General features: G+C 40.4%; 1 protein-coding gene across 12 annotated transcripts in view; it reads right to left on the bottom strand.

Moving 5' to 3' along the window:
- Positions 1-1169: 1169 nt before the first annotated feature.
- Positions 1170-22756, bottom strand: part of ST7 (suppression of tumorigenicity 7) — a 279293-nt gene continuing 257706 nt past the window's right edge. For 9 of the 12 annotated variants that reach the window (XM_081286857.1, XM_081286860.1, XM_081286856.1 and 6 more), the window contains 4 exons: positions 21779-21929; positions 12205-12297; positions 9408-9547; positions 1170-1513 (listed from right to left, as the gene is read on the bottom strand). In XM_081286857.1, the coding sequence (XP_081142983.1) occupies positions 1418-1513; positions 9408-9547; positions 12205-12297; positions 21779-21929 (480 nt within the window). In that variant the 3' untranslated portion in view covers positions 1170-1417. Of the gene's footprint in view, positions 1514-6778; positions 8633-9407; positions 9548-12204; positions 12298-21778; positions 21930-22756 lie in introns of those variants that run through there. The other 3 variants (XM_081286859.1, XM_081286858.1, XM_081286866.1) reach the window with 3 other exon arrangements.

Consider the following 22756-nt stretch of genomic DNA (forward strand, 5'->3'; position numbering starts at 1 on the left):
TGTACTACACCAATTCATTCACCCAATCATTTGAGCATCTACTCTGTCAAGTGCTTGTGCAGGAAGGAGAGGCCAAGAGTTCAACAAGGCAGATATGGCTGCTGCCCCAAAAAACAATATGACTGGTGTGTATATGGGATCAAGCTCTTACCGGAAATTTTCTTTGAGAGGAAAAGCAAGCTGTATATTCCCATCAGGGCTTTGCACAAAAAGGAAAAGTCTACCAAAGTATCAGAAGGCCACATGCTCCTCAAATTCTGCCCTGCTCTTGGGCAGAAACCAGGAACCAACCACAGGTCAGCGGGGAAAGAGCCTGGGTAGAGCTCCCTTGCACACCATTGACCATAACACAGTGCGGAAGGTTCAGGATTCTAAATAAAAGGGAAAACAAACTATGTAAAGGACAGTCCTTTTTTAAAGCACTGGATTCAGATTTTTAAATAGAAGTGCTTTTTACTTCAGATAGAGGATTCCAGTTTATTTATTTTTCTTCTCTTGCTTTAGTAAAGTCAGATGCTCTGCAAGGTATGAACCATGTGGAAGGCTTTTTAAAGGTGGTGAGGACAAATGATCATTTTGGTTCAGATCACTAAAATGCTCAAAGAATGCTCATATTAAGCATCAGGAATGCAAACACAATTAAAAACTATGAAATTTCCTTATGGGAAAACCTTGGCAATGTATGTAGGGTCTACAATAGATGGTTGAGTCTCATCAGAAGTTGCCTTTGCACAACTAGTTTTCAAACAGAGAACACAAAATGATTCCTGGAACTGCAGTGTTGAGTACTGTATAATAAGTAGAGTCTCTGAGCTAGAACCTATGAAGGCACATAACCTCTGTTTCATTCATGCTCCCTGACATTGATTCTGGAAGCTTTTCATGTGTGTGTGTGTGTGTGTGTGTGTGTGTGTGTGTGCGTGCGCGCGCCCATGGCCTATGAGGATATTTGATTTGGGGTTAGTAGTTTTGCTATTTCATTTTCTAATCTACCAGCTGTGATGGATTCTAAGGACCTGCTGAGATGAGTTCCATCAGCAAAGGACACCACAGGGTGGCATTTCGGTGGACCTGGGATCCAGGGAATTAATGTCAATCCACAGGTTTATGTGGAACACCAACATTTTTAGGTTTGGAAGGAACATATAAGAAGATACAACTGGTTGCTGCAATACACAAAAGTTTATTTTTTACTGTTTTCTTCTTTTCTGGAGGCAAAATAAAATAGAACTGAACATCAATGGATTTTGTACAACAAAAACAGCTTTTAATATGGAACAGACAGTCCATGAACATTTTAAAATCTCAGAATGGCTTCCCTTTTCAAAGTCATGCTTTCTTGCGGTCCACGAGGAGTTGGCACAGAAGAGCCAGTGGCAGCTAGCTGGGCGAGGAGGCTGAAGGATGGTGGTTCCCCTCAGATCCGCGTCAGCTGGTGCCACAGACTGGATGGGAGGATGCTTTCCACTTTCTCCATGACAAAGTTTAGGGGGGCAAACAAAGTGCTGAGGAACTGAAAAGAACACAAAGACCCAGGAGTCAGGGAAGCTTGTTCAAGATGACAGAAAGAACCTCTCCAACCCACGCCTGCATCTCAGGATGTTTCATCATTGTGGGGGGCTCACAGGCTGCAGTCATCTTCATGTTTACAGGAAACATCACACGCCAGTCAAAACTGCATTTCAGCCCCGCCCCAGCACTGGTAGATAAGCGGAGAAGTGTCTGCTGATGGCCTCCCTCCCAGGGAGCTTCCATGGCTCTGAGGTCCGGGATCTGCTAGCTGCCCATGTACATGATGGGTGTTATCAAATAGGAATGTCAGATGGGTAGCAAGTGGGCAGAGGAGTTAAAAAACAGTGACAATTTAGACCACCTGCTTGTCTAGCTGGGTGTAGAACTCATTTCAAATGAAAAAGACAATTAAAAAAAAAAAAAAAGCAAACCTGTATGCCTATTGTTTTGACATGCTGTTGAATCCCAAATGCCTGCAAGGCCCAGGTTTGTTTCTGAATGACCCACTTGGTGACATGCATCATGGGAGCCTGGGGAAGGCAGCAAGCTGCTATTCTATGAAGCACTTGTCCTTATTCAAGGGGGCTGTTCTGAGTAATGCATCTTTGCAGACTCTTTCATTTGGTTACAAAATTCCTTTCTGCTTTTCATGTAGTGAATAATACTCATTAGATGTGCTTTTAAGAAAGCCAAGCCGCTTTGCCTGAGACTCACTTGTCATAAGTCCATTCTGGTTATATTCTTGTAAAGAATCAACTTCATGGGTTAGATGGATTGGGGTGTGGCTCAGTGGTAGTTTTTGCTTAGCATGCATAAGGCCCTGGGTTTATTCCCAGTGCCAATTAAAAAAAAAGGAATCAGCTTCATTCCACAAACCATCTAGCATCTGGCAGAAGTGCCCTGTTCTATTCAGGGAGGAGAGGGATATTTGGATGGTTCTCTTGCCCTCTGTTCAGAGCCAAGGCACTCACTTTCTAGGGTTTAACACCTTGTTCTTTTACTATGAAGTCCTTTGTCCTAATTCCCTATCCTTAGCACAAAAATTTCCCATGCATGTGTAATGCAGGGGGTAAGTACATAAGCAGAGGGGAATGTGGTTTTGAGGGCACACAAGTTTAGCAGGCAATGAAGTCAGTGAAATTAAAATGGGCTCCTCTCCTGAGCACATGATCTATGGGTTGTAGGTCTTCCAAAAGAGGTATAGTGGATGAGTATCCCAACTTCACTGGCCTCAGAAAAGACCTTCTTTTTTAAAAAAAAAAAAAAAGGAAGGAAGGAAGGAAGGAAGGAAAGAAGGAAGGAAGGATGGACCTTCTAGTTCTTGTGTTGTTGTTGTTTTAGGACCTGTAACACATTATAGCTGGATCATCAAGTGTGAGATTTATAAAAGAAAACTCAAGATAGTCTCTCCAATTCATCTTTTACATCAACTAAAATACATTTACTCAGGACAGTACTGAAGTTCTGAGTGAGATATAGAGGAGTCTAGGACAAAACCACCACTGTCAGGAGGCTCAAAGCTCAGTGGTAGAGGAGGGAAGGCCATTAGGATCTGAACAGAGCAAAGGAATAACCAAAGAGACCATGACAGCAATCACGACAGAAGGCCAGAGAAAGCACCAGGAGGGTTCAGAAGAGGGAGAGAAGCTTTCTGTGGAAAGGGTCAGGAAAAACTCTGTAAAGTACGGCAACTGAAATAGATTCTAATGGATGCTGGGAATGCCAAAAGATAAAGATGAGGTATGGATGTTAAGGACAGATATATGAGCACTGTAGGCCCTCTAAGTTCAATCAACATCCAGAACAGAATTGAGAAAGCAACCAGTATGGCCAGAAGATAGTAACTGATTCTTTTTAGTTGGAATAGTTAATGGTGGAGTTCAAAAGTGACTAGAAGAATGCTGGGAAGTAATGGTATCAATGCCAGGCTGGATTTGTAGTCAGTGCTTGAGCAAAGGTAGGACGACTCTTTCTTCCAGAGGGAGTTACATCTATAGTGATTTCTGATAACTTTAAATTATCCTTGGTTGAGTGCACAGGCACTTGGGATGTTCACCCTGCAGGATGGACAATATCCCCTTCTCACTTAAGCTGGACTGGCCACCATGAATGCAATTGGAAGGCATCATGGGGAACACTGGGCCCAGGAATGAGTAACCAGTGCTCAAGCTTCCTCTGAAAGTGTTTGTAAAATCCTGGTTATGAGAGGATAATGTGGAGCAAGACTACTGATCACATTAAACAAATATAACATTATAAGATTTTACATATACATAATTATATATGTGTATGTGACACATACACATATATAGAGAGAGACCACCAAGGCTCCACAGACCACAACATTTGCTTATAATGACTCCATAAAAAGGAGCTAAGTTCTAAAGTGGTGTGGAAAAACCACTGACCACTGACAGGTGTTAGAAGATGGAGCTCAATAAACAAGGTGATATTGCTGCTGGTTATCATACCCTAAAGACTTGACCCAAACCAGATTTAGAACTGCTGAAGCTGTGATAGAGTGGGGAAGGAACTGCTGAATATAAGCATGAGCAGTACAGTTAGATAAAAGGAAATGTCTATATGCTGGACAATTCTGCACACTAAAATGTGGGGGGTGTCAGGGAGCCTCACTTTGAGATAGAGAATGAAGGGAGATGATGTTACTAAACTGGTTCAAAATAAAGACCCTTTTTTTGTTTGTTTGCATCATTCTGGGCCCTGGACCTTATCTGAATTAAAACACACACACACACACACACACACACACACACACACACACAAAAGTAAAACCTCTGAAAACCAAGAGGATGGGTTTATCCTGCTAGATGCCTACAGCTGCCTCCTCATCCCACATGCACAGCAAGAAGCAAGGATCCCTTCTTTCCTGGACCATACCTGCCTTTTCAACAAGGTTCTAGGAAAGAATGAAGCCCCACTGCCTCCAATGTATGTCATAATTTCTCTCTTGTGTGTCTAAAATGTTCTATCCTTGTGATAACTCAGAAAGGTTCCTTTGAGCTTTTTTCTAGAAAGCCTAGTTTACTCTCTTGTACAATCTAGTTGAGAAGCAACCCCTGATTACTAAGCCATTTTCCTTCTTAGTGTACCTCTCCAGATCTCTCCCCACCCCATTTCCCACAAGGAAGAAGATAATGTGGAGAGGCAGAGGAAGCCACTAAGCCCTTTCTTTTTGTGACAGTTCAAAGTCATTGGCTTTCATCAGGAGGTAGTAAAAAAAAAAAGTTTGGAGGAGCAAGTCCTGCTCCTCAGGATGCCTTGGGATGCTTGAAAATTAATACTATTTGGCAAAAAAACAAAACAAAACAAAACAAAACAAAAACAAAAAACAAAAAAAACCACCAATGCACAAAGAGAAACAGCAGTTTACTTATAGACTTAAGGGAAATTTATTGCCTGAAAAGTTAAGTCTGAATGAGGAAAACCAGGCAACCTGCAGCAGCCATCTATCTCAATGTCCAAAACTTCTGTCTAGAGGGCAGAGATACATGGTCAAAATTTTAACCAAAACGCTCCATAATTCAATCAGTGTCCTGTGGTGAGAAAAAGCAACTGAACTAATAAAAAAGAGAGAGTGACACTTCAATGGCCTGATCCTCCTTTCCCGAAGCACCATTACTTAGAAGAAGGTCATGGCTCCCAACATGCTTCCTTAGCATTAGAAACGCCTCTGCTTATCTGAATAAGTTCCAGGTGCCCTATTGCAAGCAGAGAATTGACATCTCACTGTAATCAATATCAGACTTCAAAGAGGTCAGGGCCTATAAGTGAAGATGAGCCAGAAGTCAGAGGGCTCAGGCTCTGGGAAGGAGAGAGACCAGAGGAGGAGAGGCAGGACCCTTGAGAGCAAAGGGGTCAGACTGCTGACCTTCCCACGTTCTGTGAGAGCTGGGCTTGCAATGATAACTTATTTATTTGAGCAACCTTATCTTGGTAACCAAACATTCTAGAAACAGTTAGCTCTAAGTCATTGAGGTAGATTAGATTAGGGGAAAAGCCAGTTGAAGCCTCCTCTATTTCCCAGTGGCTTACACTTGGCTATGAGCTTCCTTACTGGCTGCGAGTCGGGTGTAAACACACTGGAGAGTTCTTTCTGTGTCTACTAAAAGTCATTATACCGGGACATTATCTCAGGAGAAGGCTGAGAAAATCACTTTCACAAGCTGCAAATGAGAGCAGGCAGCCTGTGGGGCAGGGCAGCTGTGATAACCTGTGGGTATGGGGCAGGGGCTTCGGGAGGGGCCTGATGGAGTGACCAGGGTGAGATGTGGAGAAAACCTGAAAGGGGGGTGTTTAGGAATGGAGTGGGTTTGTCTCATTCAGGCCATCCATCTTACTTTACCACCAAGTCTCTCCAGACGTTTTGGAAATTGCTAGACCTGCATGAAGGGGAAGATGAATGTGATGATCCTCCAGGCAGAGGTTTAAAAGTAAACTTACCAAAATTATATTAGAAAATTCTGGGTAGCTGACCAAATTACTACACTTTGGGGGAATATAAAACAGGAGAACCCTAAAGGTAGATTTATGTTTTGTTCAATTACTAGATTCTAGAATCGAAACCAAAGTTTTGGAAGCTTAAATGAGGAAAGTAGCCTCTTGTCTAACATCTATCAGGAACTCAGTTCTCCAATATTCTGGAATACTGTAGTACTTGTAGTAATTTTAGTACTGTAGGACTGGACTGTTGTACAGCCACTCTAGAGAATATCCCGTCATATTTTATTAATTCTCTCCTTGCTTCACAATCCCCTTGATGGTTAAAATCATCTCAAGTTATTACATTACTCTTCATTCAATACTGTGATTCTCAGCTCTACGTGCACACCTGAATCACTTAGGGAGCATGTGACAACTCAGATGCCCATGCTGCTCTCAGGTCAATTAAGCAGGAGTTCCTGGGCAGTAGGTGGGGCAGGCATCAGCAATATTTAAGCTCTCTTAATGATTCTAAGACTCAGCTAGGCTGAACCCACTGATTCCTGGAAGGCCTTTGTCTGAACAGCTCTGAGAGCCTACAATGCAGCTTCAAATAACTGCTCACAGGTTTGGCCTTCATGAGACTAGAGTACTTAGAAGGGAACATGGTCCTCAGTCCCCATCCTCAATGTCTGGCAGGGTATTTCTTCACAATATAGACTCCTAGGTGTGAACGTCAAGATTCTGAATGTTGGTGGTATGGATGGGTGAATTCTATGCATGTTAGAGGCTGAGAACCTTGGTACTGATCCCAAACTACTACCAAATGCTATTCATTATTTCAATGACCAATACCAGAATGACTAAGATACTTTTACAAATATGTTTTTAAAATGTTTAAGAGAGAAATAGAAAAGGAGAAACATTTATTGCTTAATGCTGTAAATGTATTCTCCCTTTACCTTTTACTAAGTTATACTCTAATTTTCTCAGTGTTTTGGCAACTACTTTTCCTCGAGGTTGGATGGGAAGTACGTGAAAATAATGCACAGCATAGGCCCATAAACAGAGAAACATCCAAAATGGCAGCGTGATTGATACTGTGTTTAGAAATCACATCAGGTAGAGAAGACTTAAGGAAATTTAAAATAGTCTGCCTGGAGGAAATAGAAGGTAGTCAGTCAGAGGTTAAAGATGAATGAACAAACAAGCTATCCTAAGAATTTGCAAAAGGAAATAGACCTGCTTGATGTACTCTCTAAGGGCAGAATAGAAATAAAAGGTGGAAATTAAATGAAGGCAGACTTTAGTAGTATAATAAGGACCTCTGAATGATCAACAATGAAATATGCTTATGTTCAGAAGCTGAGCTCCCCATGGCTAACAGTTCAAGATGAGTCTAGATGACTTCCTTTGGAGTTACTATTGAAAGCACTTCATTTAAAATCCCTTTCAAGTCTATGATTACAAGTATAAAGGAAGGGACAAAATATCAAGCAGCATCTGATTTTTACATTGATTTTTTTTCTGCAGGGGCCACTACTGTTTATTTATTTAATAATCATTTGTTGAAAGCCTGCTATGTGCCATACTGTGCAAAGATTTGGGGACTCAGAGATGAGAAAGGCACAGTCCTGCTCACAAGGAGCTCCCATTCTAAAGGGGCACAGGATTTCCCAACATATAGAACAGTAAATGTGATTATATAAGTTGTAGGATCATGAAGGGAAGACACCTTCACTCAGCTTAGGAGAAATTCAAAGAAAGCTGAGGATAAGAGAATGAAGAGGCATTTTTTTTTAAGAGAGAATTTTTTTAATATTTATTTTTTAGTTATCTTTTGTTTGTATGTGGTGCTGAGGATCGAACCCGGGCCGCACACATGCCAGGCGAGCACGCTACCACTTGAGCCACATCCTCAGCCCCATGAAGAGGCACTTGGTAGAGTGGACAGTGGGGTGGTGAGGGTGAATGGTATTCCCCATAACAAACAGTACGTGTGAAGGCACTGAGGTGCACAAGGGCCTGGCTGCATCTGAGCATGGTAAATAATTCACTATGGCTGAAGAGCAGGTCTATCCAGTAATTAATCCGGTAGGGGTGAGATTGAAGAGGCAAGCAAGGTCCAGATGATAAAAGGCCCTGCATGTGTTGCTTGAGAACTGGGACTTTATCCTGAAGTAGGTAGGCAACCAATGGAGAAACTCAAGCAGGGAAGTAACATGCTTAGATTTGCAATTTAGCAAGATCATTCTTGGGTCAGTATGAAAGAGGATAAGACTGGAAGCAAGGAGCCCAGTTAAGACAATTAGAGACACCCAGGCAAAAGAACAAGGACCTGAACTAATAGAAATGCTGTAAGAGAGAAAGAAGGGAAGGAGAGGAGGTCAGGTACTGGCTGCCTGGTGGCTCAGGATGTTAGAACCCACAACCCACCCAGGTTGAAGGCTGAGCAGGACAGGAAGCAGGAAGTAAGAAAGGAAGGGCGTAGCAGGTTCCTGGAGGAGGTCAGGAATACAGGAGGGGGAGCAGTTTTGATGGTGGGGCAAGGGTGATAAGTTCAGTTTTGGAAATGGTGACAGTGCGGTGCCAGTGGGATTTCCAGTTCATCTTCAACACTCATGCAAATACTCCCGCAAATCCAGTCCCTGAACTCTGTTGAGCAGAAAATGTCAATCATCTGGAAAGGGATTAAATCAACCCAGCCCAGTTAGAGATAGTCCTGATTCCACTCGCCTTGAAATCTGAACAGAGTTCCAGGGAAATAACTGACACACTTTTCCTATTCCCTCTGTTTGAAAACCATCTGTGGCACAATCAGGAACCTTACCCTCATGCATGAGCAGGATGCAATCATCAGTTTTCAACAAGGAAAAAGTGGTAGTTGGCTGTCAGTGCAGGGAGCTTTTCTTATTAAAGCTCTACTCCATAGTCCTCCTTCAAAATTCTCACTGGATTTCCCTATTTCTCAATGTCCTGTCAGCATTTTAATACTGTATGCATCCACACCCTCTCATGGTTCATTCCCAAACAAGTCAAAGGTCTGCAGACATTTAAAAAATACATTTAAGTAATCTTTGTAAATGTAAATTTCATCCTTCACAAGGGTAGAGGCAGAGTATCCAAGATTAGAACTAATGCCATTTAACGTACACAAAACTAAGTAACGACCCCACCCACTTCTCATTTAATAGGATTTCCTAAATTATTTCATGTTTTTGTGCTTATGTATTATTTGGAAATCTATTTTGTGGAAGAAAGCAAGGCATGAATCAACAGTTACCTGTACTTCCCTCTGACCCTTAACCCTTTGGTTCCACTGGTGATAATGAAATTAAATAGTGAACTCTGCAGTTGGTAAACATTTCTGTGTGACAATCCCCCATTCCTCTTCCACTACCTCCCTTAGATTTCCCTGTCCATTCCCTGAGGCTTCCCTTTAGGCAAACACTCACAGCTTTTGCAAAGACCCCCATGAGTTCCGGGAACTGGTGTGTCAGGAGGGCCAGCATGGCTGTAAAGGAGCACAATCCAGCAGTGAAGAGAATAAAGAAGGGAAGCTCCTTCTTCGGGTAAACTGAGACTTCATGGAAAGCTGTAGAGAAGACCAGAGGGAATGTTAGGGCTGGAGTAAAGAGCATCTTTGGGGAGTTCCTACCCGGTGGACTGACTATTCAGAGCTCTGGCTGAAACCCATGGGAAATGGAACAGATAGGACACTTGACAACCACAGGTCACAATGGACCCAGCCTTTTGCTGCTCCAGCTGGAGGTACGACAGGGTTAATTTGGGGATAAAACACACTCATGGACAAAAAAAAGCAGCACTAACTATGTCTACTATAAAATATTCCTTTCTCAAAAGTGAACACAAATGAAATGACAAAACTTTATCTTAATTATCAAACATATACATTGTACAAAGCCTTGGAAAGTCCAAAGTTAGCATACTGAAAAATACCCTGTCTACATTTTTAACTTGTATTTTTTAAGTTATTATAATGAGGCAATGTTAGTTTATCTTGTACTTTTCCTGGCACACTCTAAGTATGTCAGTGGAGAGTGCTGCCCTGATAGACACTTAGCAAGGACCTCACACACTGGCCTGTTCAACCTGCAAGGGGTGAGAGTCAAGGTTGCTAGGGTTATCTGACACAATCATAGAAGACTCCTGATTAATATACTCAGAACAATCACCGGAAAAAGAAAAAAAAAGCAAAACTGGTGTTCTTTAGAGTATCTTCATAACTTTTAAACTTCAAACACTATGTTTGAGGAAAACCAAACAGTTGTACAAAAGCCAAGAGAACCGACTCCCTCTTTCTACTCATTATGTGACTGCCTATGACTGTCTGCATGGTGCAGTGCTGACCAGGGGAGGTATGGGCTATCTGCACGGAGGAGGAAGAACCAGCTGCCAGGGACCCTGGTGGAGGGGGCTGGGGAACTGCAGATGAACAACACTGCCCTCTAACCAAAAGGTTCCAAGTGGTCCATTCCCAGGGATATACAGATCTAAAGGCCATTCCTTGACCATTAGGCAGTTGTTACTCAGAGTCCTCAGCCACACTGCTAAAAACTGAGGGAAGAGGTGATCAGGGAGGGACAAAGCACAGACAAGCATGCCTACCTGCATCTAGGTGGGTCAATCTGCTGGGATTCAAATATAGGGTAGAGGTGCACTTAGGGCCTAATGTGGCAATATTTTACTTATAATGTGAAAAATATGGGTATCATTTAAAATAAACAGCCCTCTTCCTATCCTCATCCTCAAAATTCAGCCCAAAGAAGATTTTGGAGGGAGACCAGATTTGAACTATGGCATTCAATTTAATAAATGTGAGCCATAATTTTCTATTTAAGGCTTATAAAGATTATCCCTATAAAGTTTCTTTTAGGAACTATAATCTTATTCTAATAGCTAATCCATCCCCATGGAAACTTAATTGGGCTCAATTAAAACAGTAAAAAACATTGTACTTTTCAGAAAACCATCTTTTTTAGCAGAAAATGTAAACTTTAACAAGGATCTCCCTGAAGAGGGGAGTCAAAAGGTAAACTGTGGGCCCACAGCAGGGGATTTCTGAAATCAAATCTAATGTTGTGTGAGGCACCAGACACTTCTTACAATAAAACTTGGACAATGAGAAACACATCACTAACATCTCCAAATTCCCTAGGGAACAAATCTCACATTGGGTCTGGCTGGCAAGGAAACACGTGAGGCCCTCCTGCCACTTCATTCTGGTAGCAACCACCATGTAGGAGATACATAGCTGGCATTTGAAAACTGACTGCACACCAGAGCTCCCCAGCTACACCATTCCTCTGGGCAAGTGTCTATCTGTGTCATAACTATGATATACTGGCATAACCAGGATTGGTACAAGGGAGAAGGTGGCAGCAGAAAGGACAGAGAAGAGAGCCAAAATTTGGAGGTTATTATCCGAGGGGGAAAAATATGTCCTAAGTCAGGGCCACATGAAGAGCCTGGACATGATCTTTGTACACAGTATGATTTGATAATAACTATTTAGCCTGGATTGTCAAAACAATGCTGTATTACAGTAAACCAAAATAATACTTTCCACATGTGGTGCGGGTCATTAGCCTGCTGGCTTGTAAGGCACTCGAGGGCAGGGTTTTCCTTGTGTGCTATCATACAGTGCTGAGGCTGCACGTGTGCCCTGCACATGTTAGCCAATTCATTCCATGCAATCCACGAGGTGCTCGCGGGAAATCCCTCTGGCCAAGAGCATTGCATCACCTCGGAAAGCACACCGCCCTGCCACCCGACTCCGCCTCTGGTGGTAGTGCCAGCATCCAAGGGATGCCCTCCCATCCACAGCTCCTCTGCAGCTCCTTCTGAAGTCATCCCTTTCTCTTCCATCTCTAGCCTGCGCAGACCACATCTGACCTGCGCCATGATGGACCAGCACAGTGGGTCTTGGTCCCACACTGGGGTTCTCTGTGCTCAGACTAATCTGCACATGATGCCTTCTCTTCTACATTTCAGTACTTTGGCATCTATCCCTTTGATGACTGTGGAGAGACTTTGAGAGGCAGGAAGTCCAACCCACTCACATAATTCACTTTAATATATATGCTATCGAACAAGGCCAAGGGTTGGGAGAAAAGTAATAAAAAACAAAGAACATTATAAACATTTATCATTCCCACTTCTTCCCATCCCCACCTTTGGTCACACCACCTTCCCTGGCTGAAGAGAGGATTACAAAGAGGTGAAACTTACAAGGTAGCAGCTCCCGGTCTGCTGTTTCTGTGCAGATTGGGTATGGATAGAATAGGTGCCCCTTCTCCAAGGGATAAGGGATCATCCGAAAAGCTGAAAAGAAGAGACAATATGTTAGTTTAATGTTTGTCTCATAACTTCCCAGCTTCAAAAAGGGACTTTTGAGCATTTTTACAATGGGGAACACTCCTACAGGGAAGGCAAGACTTACCAAACTCTGAGTCATGTGCCAGATAAAATGTCAGAGATACACTATGATGTATTACTCACACATTAATCTTACACTATATATATTCTGGGCAAACATCACAGAACAGGGTGGGGAGAGAGGTGCAGTGGGGGTAGGGAAGCCATCAATATCAATGCCTAGGGTCACATCATCTTTAAAATATTATAAAAATGTTATAAGCACTAATTCAATATAGCTCAGCCAATGGTAATAATGCAAACCTGGATTGAAATGCTTCCCCTAGAAGCAAATGTGGATTGACTTGTTGGAGCTTGTTACAGATGTACAAGTATGAAAGGCATTCTACCATGTCTATTTTAAAAATATGTCTAAGTGGATTAGAATTCCAACCAAGAGGGATAAAAACAAAAATCTAAAAATACATGACTTGGGAAGTATTTCTAAACTTTATGAAACTTTTAAATATTCAATATCATGTGGGGAAAAATGTATTTGGAGAGATTGATTATCTGTATTTTGATGAAGTCAGGCCACCTAAATTCTGCTTTTGTGGCATCAGATGACATTAGGCCTCACACTGAATTATGGCTTTCCAATCAATCCATCCTTTCCCATTATCGAGTGTGTTATTCTCCCTGTTACAATGTCATCAGCATGTTAGTCTCACTGTTCCTATGAACAGTGCTCATGGAGGTAATTTTTCTTTAACAGATGTCCTTTAACTCCAGCACATGGTAGATGTATAACATAAAAGCTGTACCCTACTCTCAGGATGTCAGATAACAATCCTGGCCTTCATGTGTGTCAGAGAGGAATGGTGGCAATATAGCAATATTTTTTGTTTCAAATGCCACATTTTAAGGAATTGTAGTTGTAGCTACATCCTCAGCTGTGTAATTACTAAAGCCTTCTTAAAATGCTGTCAATGTACATATTTATCTTTTGCATACTTATTTCAAACAGGAATCAGAAACAAAGAATGTTCTCCCTCACAAGAAATGACAAGGTCCCATTGTAACCAGCATCAGTGCACATATGGTATTTATTCTGGTGTCTGAATATTATTTAAAAGTAAAAACATTATGTATGTGATTCCAGCATTTGGAATGCAGTCAATCTACACCACAGTGGTATCACTATGAGGTTACAGAACATTGCCACGGAGAATATAAATCACTATAAATGTGGGATTAGAGCTGAGCCAGTTTGCTGGCAGTTTGCTGAGGTAAAAATGTTATCAATTTTCCTCTCATAACAGAAACCTCTTAAACAGAGATTAAAACATTAAAAACACCCCAGACTTTAACTCTTCCTAAAATGAAGGGCTCAGCCTCGTTCAATCAGAACTTTCCTTTCACACAAACAAAGATGACTTTTGCCCATTAGAACAAGCAAGAGAAGAGGTTCCTTGCACAGGTTGTTAATATAGAATCATCATTTGAAGGAACTGGCATCTCTCTCAATAGAACCAGGCTTTCAAGAAGATGAAAACAAACCAAAACAAAACCCAAAAAACGAAAAAACCTTTTAGTGACTTTTATAGCATAAGCTAAAAATCTCTTCTGGGAAGCACAGCTTTTACATTTAAACTATAGTACATCAGGATCTTAATACCATTTCCCATAAATGATGGCTTCTCTGAAAGCATCCAAAAAATGTGGAAAAACCTACAAGGAAGTATTTTAAAATCCAGATTCTCCCTGTGTAACCAGGCTGCTATAATTAAAGAATCTGTTCAGGTTCATATGAGATAAATAAACCCTTAGTTTTCAAGGTGGCTATAAATTTGAATGTTAAATTTTATTCAAAATTGAAGTCAGTTTGTACTTCAGGGAACAATTTTTTAAATGAAATATAGGAGCACAAGATCTTGAGAGTGTTCAACCGTAGAAATCTAATGGTTGGCTGGTGTCTTTCAGTCAAATGCTAAATTACTTTTTTTTTCTCCAGTACTTGGTGTGCATACAGAATTTTGTGCATTGATTTAGTCTTTATCTTCTTCTAATTGGTTCTCATCTTTTTTGGAGAGTGGAGGTATTGATTATATATATAATTCAAAGAATAATGAATATCCATCCATCCATCCATCCATCCATCCATCCACATGGCCTGCATTACGCTTCCACTCCCATGATCATAAAGATGTTTATGGTGCTCTTAAGATCTCTTTCTTATGTCAGTTGTCATTTACATTGATTTCATAAAATAATATTAAGGCTTTTGGCTTCACTAAACAAAAGCAAATACAATTTGTGCTTGCAATTCTATCCTTTACCCACCCTGCTGTGCAGGGTCCAACAAAGTGTGAGATAAGCAAGGGAGGTCTGGAGAGAGCCAGGAAGAGGCACTGCATAAGCTCTGCCAGCCTCACCTCCCACTGCCTGGTCCTTTTCACAGTAAAGACATGCAACGGTTCCATGAGAGCCTCATGGCTTTAGCCAAAAGTGTAGAAACTTTGCAAGTGCAGGAATTAAGTGATTTGGTGGTGTAAATAAGAATGACAAAAGGTCATTTGAACAGATCTGTTCTATAAATGCCTACAGACCTCCTAAAAATCTTTGAGAAAAGCCACACTTCAGAGAAAACTACAAATATGCATGTATTTGGTTTAAAACAAAACAAAAACATCAAGGCTGTTCCAAGTTGATACAGGGCATATGGATGTCACATCTGCATTTTCCTTTGTGTGCCATCCTCTCCTCCTACGTTGATCTCAGTTAAAGGGTTCAAATGAAGCTGAGATTTAGTTAATGAACACGTACTATCCTCCACAATCAAGTCTGAGGCATGACACTGCTTTCTTCCATCCTTGACTAAACACATTTTCTAGGCTCTAAGCTTATCAGTGCTGTCCCAATCAGAGGTTGTCCACCAATACCAGTGAGGGAATCAATAGAACCAAAGAACGGACAGATGGATGGGTATGTGAACAAATTAATGACCTCTCATCCTACCCATCATGTGGATGAGAATATAAGGTAATTTTTGAACGTTTGTATATGTTACCTTGTCAAAGAGGATCTCAGAGAATTTTATACAGATTATTTGGAATAGAGAAAACTGAGTTTGAGTCCCAGTTCTACCTCTTATAATTGGTCACTTATCAAAATGTGAGTGCCTTCTTATGTAACCTACACACAGAGAGCCAAGAACACCCTGTCCCTGCACTCACAGAGTTCACGCCTGAGTGCGGGGAACTTGTTCCAATAAACTTCCAAGTAAATGCTACAGTTCCCATTGTGCTGAGGGCCCTGAAGAGGGACAGGCTGTGTGTCTACATGGGAGCAACAGAGTGACATCTACAGGAACAGGACCTGACTCCACCAAAAAGTGCATGGCTCTAGGTGGGTCATTAATTGTTTCCTGTCTGTCTGTTTAGCTGTAAAATGAAAACACCACAGTCCTCACAAGTCTGGCAAATGAACTGAGGACAACAGCAGAGACGAGGTGGCTATACACAGTGCCTGGATGTGCAGCAAAGATGAGGCTTCTCTTTACCTTCCCTTCTCTACTAAACATAAAGTTTCTGTTTTCTGTGTTCAGTTACACTTGTTAATAAGTAAAGATTCTGCTTGTTTGTTGACAATTATATGTACAAATGGTAGAAGAGAAAATTATCATCATTGATGTTCTACTTTTGACTGCAATGCAAATAACAACCATGAAGGCCAACTGTTTTCATGAGGCATTTTGGTGCAGAAGTGAGGAAAAGTCAAAAGTCAAAAGCCTGATTTGTGATCCACAATCTTTCACTTTAAAAGTGGAAGAAAACAGCCTTGGGAAAAGAATTTTTCCTTAGTTGGATTTAATGGTGCTCCATCCTAATTTTGAAGAAAAATTCTATGGTTTGATAGTGGACTTGCTAATCTTGTTAGTACCCCTCAGCTCTTTAACCCTCTGTTCCTACTTTCATGTTAGTACTGCATGTATCCACACTATCTCACTCTCTCTCTCCCCCCCCCATACACACACACACACACACACACACACACACACACACACACTTGTTTGTATGCACATGCACATGCGTGTGTGTACACGTTAGTGTTTCTCACAAAGCGTTTCAGAGTCTTTGTTGTCTTCCTATCCCCAAACACAATGCCTGACACATAAATGAAATAAATATTTGCTCAATAAGGAATGAATAAATTAATATACAATCAGGAAAATACCAAAGTCTCTTTAAAAGTTCAGGTAAAGCCAGGCACAGAAGAATTCACCTGCCTGTAGTTCCACCTACTGGGGAGACTAAGGCATGAGGATTGCTTGAGCCCAGAAGTTGAGGGTCAGCCTAGGCAACAGGAAGATCCTATCTCTTAAGAAAAATAAAAAACAAATAAACAACTCAGGTATCTGAATACATTCAGTTTTGGAGGCTGTCATGCTCACTGAGACAACCATAAACCTCTTATTGTCAATATCTCTTATCCAATGAAGTTGACAATTCAGATTAACCATCACACTGACCAAAGGGAAGGAGCAAGCTGGCTATGCTGGGCAGTGGGTGGGGAACTGGCTCAGGGTAAGCTAGCCATGACCATTCATTCTTCCTCCCAAATTATAAAGTGTACAATGGATCTATTATGCTCCTCTTGAATCTACTGGGGGACAGGGTGGGTCCTCTCTTTAGTAGTCCAAAAGGTGCCAGCCTTATGGAGGAAAGGTTTGCTTGGAGGAAATACTTAAGAACCACATGTTACAGTGAGCGGTATTTGCCATTAGGTTCAAAGAGAATAAATTAGAATCACAATCTCATCCTATGCTTCAACAATGGGCCATTTTCCCCTCTCAAAGGAAATACCCTGCCTTAGTCCCCCTAAAAAACACCATCTTCAAATCTTATACATTATTTAGTGGATATTTAGTGGATTCTTGGTGGGGGGACTTCAAAAAGAAAATAATTGGTTAAGTGAAAAAAAGAAAGAAACAAAGGCTAAGTGATTTACCCCATGGCATACTAGTCTTCTGATATATAGAATGAGAAAATTAAAGTTCACAGTTGTGGTCAGGAGATGACCTGGCTTTGTAAAATAAATAGAGTTAAAATAGAGCCTTGAAAAGATGACAGTAGGAGGGAGATAAGAGCACATCAGTATTTAATACAGGTAAAGCAGAAGATGTGCCATTTAAAACAGGGCCCCATAAGGAGCAATACCATTGTAAATAAGACTGAGTTGAAATGAGACCCTTCATTCATATATGTTTTTTTATATTCAGCTCATACTGGCAGGGATGTGTATGTTTGAGGATAACCAGAACCTGCAGTGTTTAAAATAAGCATAATTCAGATAAGGTGGCAGCTGTGTAATAATCCAAGAAACATTTTATAAAATCTTATAAATTAAAACTTTCTCCCTTTCTTAATTATCTTGACTTTGAGGAACATATTGTGTAATTTCAGGGGCTGGTACAGTGATGAATCAAACATTTTGGAAACCTTTGAAATGCTGATGTATTTGTGATTGAGGATTCAGGATTTTTTTTCTTTAACTACCATATGTTTCAAACCCAAACAATCTCTGTTATACATTAGCAAGACTTTGGGGTTTTATCAAAAATAGGTTTTTTTAGCTTGATTGATGGAAAACTCACTTAATTACACAGGATGACTAATGCTCTAACATAATAAATTCATTAACAAGCAAGAAACAAAACAACAAAAAACCCCACCACTACCTCTTAACCAACACTTTTAACCGACTTTTTAAAAATTTCCAAAGAATAATCTAATAATGATTTTTTAATGTTGAATCTGCTGAAATTAGACAGTATTATCCTTCTCCCTATATTCTCTTTCTAATGAAAAATGGAAGTTGGGTGAGAGTTGAGGAATGGCTTTGAATTTCAGAATGAAGTAAAATATGATTCAGAGGACAAAACCTAGCTGATGAGGCTGAGATGTCAAGAGGCACCACCAAGTGGTGCGCTGGGGGAAGTGCGCCTCTTGGGCTCAGGCTCAGGATGCAGGCCAGGCCTGCAGACCTCCTGAGAGGGAGCTGGGGCAACTACTTTGAAGCCACCAAACTGGAGTGGGGTAGGCATTAAATGCCATCAGTGCTTTATGTTTTCCCAAAATTAGGTAAGTTAAGTAAATACTACTAAAGCAGCTGAGTCAGAATTCTAATCCAAGTCCTCTAATTTAAAATACAGAACTCTGAACCTCTAATGTAATTCAGAATGAACACAGATCTAGAAGTGAGGTCAAGAGATTGCAGACAATTGTCTGGAGCTTGAGTGGTAATTCTTCTAAACTGCATGGCAAAAATGCCACAATGAGGTATATTGATTTATACAATTACTTGTGTTAAGACTTAAAAAAAATTACTGACTACAAAAAAATTGCATGGCAGACCTATAGCTTTTTTTTTCATAGTAACCAAGAGCACTTGTAATGAAAGATTATACTTCTAAAACTATAAACATTATATTTCTAAGCATATATGTGTGTGTGTATGTATGTATGTGTATATATATATATATTTATGCTTGTTGAAAATACATATGCTTGTTGTAGGCAATTTGAAAGGTACAAATATTAAGGGAAAAAAATCTTATCCACAACTCAGTAGTAACCACTTAAGACAGTTAAGTGTATTTATTTCCAGTCTCTTTCCTTTGTTTATACATATGTATTATTTATTTTATAAAATTTTGTATCATTCTATATTGAAATGTTTAACTTAATATCAAACAAGAAAATATAATTTTATACAGAATGGTTAACTTTCTAAACACTAGAAAGGAACAAGCTGCCAGAAATATGCCCTAGCCTGTAAGTAGTGATGTAAATTTAAATTGTGGGCTTTCTAGCAACTATCTCAGAATTGGCTGATCTGTATCCTTAACCTATTCAATGCAATGAAGGAAAAGTGAACCTGGGTTTACCTACTGGCCCTACCAACAGGACTTCAAGACCTTCAACAAGTCCCTCTTTTTTTTTCTTTTCTTTTTTTTTTTTTTTTTTGGTGATGCTGGGGATTGAACTCAGGGCCTTGTGTATGGGAGGCAAGCACTCTACCAACTGAGCTATATCCCCAGCCTCAAATCACTCATCTTAATGATTCTTCTGCTTCTGAGAAATTGAGGTTGACATTTCTGTCCTGCCTAACTTAGAAGACTATCAGGAAGGGTAGGAGAAATGATGCAAATGCAAATCCTCTATAAATCACCCAGTTATACAAATGCTGCTTCAGTGTACATCCTCTGAAGCATTTAGCACATGGTAGGCATTCTCATGGTTCTCATTCTGAAGTCAGATGTCCTGGAAATCTTTGAAAACTGGCAGTTAGCTGACTTTGGGTGGGATCACAGCTACCTGATTTTCACAGGAACTTTTTATTGATAAAGATCAAAGGTCAAATTTCCTTTTCCTATAGGTATGGTTTTCTTGACATACAGCTTATGCCTACAAGTTCGCCCCCCTCTTTTTATCCTAATAAAGCATTCTGCCAGTCTAAATTGAGGCAATAACACCTCCCTGATAGTATTCCTCTGCTTGATTTTGCAGATCCCTATGTCTCTTCACATTTCCCTATTCATATGTCACTATCATTCCCAGTTGATCCAGAGCACCTCCCCATCATTATTGGGTTACTACTTTACAAAGAGAATTTTCAGTTATTCCCCATAGGACTTTAATTTTTATGATGATATCATTCCTAATACCATATCTTTATCACAACTTGCCTCACCCCTCTTTGGGCTCTTTTTACAGGGTTAAATCTAATCAATCAGATCAAATGCCAATCTCTAAATATGTTCTTATTTGGTAGACCAATTTCTCTATCTTTTCCACAACTAACACTAGATAAGGCTTCTTGTATTCAAATCTGCTGAGCTTTTCAGGAGCTTTCTCATATTTTGATAAAAAATTCTTTTGTCCTTTTTGGTTAGAACACCTTAAGTGCATTAAGGAGCCCAAGCCAGAGGGGATTGTGCATGTACCCACACACTCCTGGTGGAGTGTGCTGTTGTACATATCCAAATATGATTACTGATGCTGACAAGATTACCTGGGTATGTTATTACACTTACCAAGTAGGGGTGGCAACATTGGTAAACTCAACATCCATCAGGTTATACATAGTAAAATACATAAGTGAACCCACTATTAATTCTCTAAAGAAATATGTCAAAACCACTAAATAAAAAACTTTCAATCTGCTTTGAGTCCCATCTCTCCAAAACTTATTTTTACTCAGTCCCATTTTGCTCCCTGCTACCTCCCTTCCTGCATCAAGATGGATTCTAGCTGTGCTATGGAAGGGAAGGAAAAGGAAGAAGATTATCAAAATGAAAATGGAAGCAGAAAAGATAAACAGAGTGAAAAAGATTAAAAAGACACTTGTTTGTGAGGCAGATCAGTGCAGGGGTGAACTAGGGAAAAATTATCAGAAGATTCTAATATTTATCATTTTGTTTTCCTATGAGAGAAAAAATCATGGTACATGTTGTGCTTGTTTTGCTTAAATTAATATTAGCAGAATTTTAATGCACGTGTTGTCTAATAATCTTAGGGCTTTTCCTTAATTTACATTCTCCCAAACAGCCCCATTTATGACCATTTCTTCACTTTGTGTCCTTGCTTACATTACTGTCCTGGTCCATCAAGGCTCAGTCCAAATCTCATCTGATTCATAAGGTTACCCAGGGCTGCTCCACCCTGGAGAAATCATCAGGCAGCTGCCACCTGCTGCTGGTCATTCTTCCCAACTCAACTACACACTTCTCCAGGACAAAGAGACTGTTTAACCTGCCAACAGAGCCTCCTCTCCTTACACAGAATGAATAATATCTGTAGGGAGCTTGTACTCAGACATATTTATTCCCCCTTCAACATACCAGGAATATATCTATTATAACAATGCAACACTTCCCACCACACGCCAGAGTCCAGCAGCCTCTGCTCTTGTTCCAAAACATACCTGCCTTGCCCTTGCAGATGGCCAACCTAGCTATAGTGTAGAACTACTGTGGCTTTTATCCAGCTCTCCTAGAAAGACCATCAAGAAATGGTAATCAGAGTCTAGCACAAAGCCTAATTCCATGCTAAAGATTTTATGATATTCATAAGGAAATGTCCAAGTCTCCTAAGAAAGTTTTTAGGATAGTAGACTGATTCTCCAGAACAGTCCAGATCTATTCAATCTATTGTATAAATTTGCCTTCCAAGTCTTAGAGTTATGGCATTGTTTGATGACACATACCCACCACTACTAGAGAACTGGAGCACCTAAGTAATTAACTGTCTTAGTGATGGGCCTTCATAGAAAACAGAGCAAGACATGCAAATCCTCATTATTCATTAGGAACACTTGGGGCAAAAACAGTTTAACCACTTTTTCATGTTCTTAAAAAACGTTTCAAAGAAAGAAAATTACTTACTGCCTTCCCACGTACAATGCAAAAGATTCAAAGCCCCTTCCACCCTCTTCCAGTGGGCGAGATGAAAGAATGCATATGCTATTGCTTCACTGTCTCCTCTCTTCAGGATATGTTCTGGGGGCAGGATTAAACTTTTCATTTCTAGTAGGTACTGAAATAAAAAAGTCAGGAGACAGATGTGTTAATACATAGTAATTTGGAATTCAATATTGAAATAGGTTGATTTCCCTAAAGCCACCATTTATAAGCATTTCATCAAACCTGCAATCTCATTACTACATTTGAAGGCAATTACTAAAACATCCAGCAATTCAAGGTTTGCTGACAGATGATTAGCCTTGTACTAGTTTCCTACAGTGAAGATCAGAGGCTTTCAGGCTAAGATACTCTAATCAAAGAAATAAATATAGACTCAAACAGCATAAAGGAAAATGTAGAAGACACAATAATTTGGTATAATTTTGTAACCAGAATGAAAATATATAAAATGGACACATGAAGGTCATGGAGTTGTATGACTCATCAACAGCTCTAGAGATTGGGATTAACTAGTACTGCCCATTATTATTTTTTTTTTTCTGTACAGATATGCCAAAGAGAAGGACTCTGTTCTTTGAAAACAGCCATCCATAGCTGCTCAGATACAGGAGAGAGGAAGGGTGGCGGCCTGAGGGAAAGGTGCAGTAGACCCTAGACTGCGATGTTCTTTTAGATCCTCTCCTAAAGACTATAGGGATCTTAGCTTATACTTCTTCATTCCTATTTTCTACCAAGGAGGTGAGAAGGTAGGGAAAGAATGGGTATGAAGTGGTATTCTGGCTGGCATTCACCTGGTGCTGCATTCTTCAGTATTTTCTTTCCCTGATCCAGCCCCAAAATATCATGGCATGAACCTATGACCACCTCAGACAACCACCAATAGGCTTTAAAAAGGAGATCAGCAGACCACAGCGGAATCTGCTTAATTAACATGAGACA

The sequence above is a fragment of the Spermophilus citellus genome, assembly GCF_964194105.1.
Source record: "Spermophilus citellus genome assembly, chromosome: 3".
Classification (NCBI taxonomy): domain Eukaryota; kingdom Metazoa; phylum Chordata; class Mammalia; order Rodentia; family Sciuridae; genus Spermophilus; species Spermophilus citellus.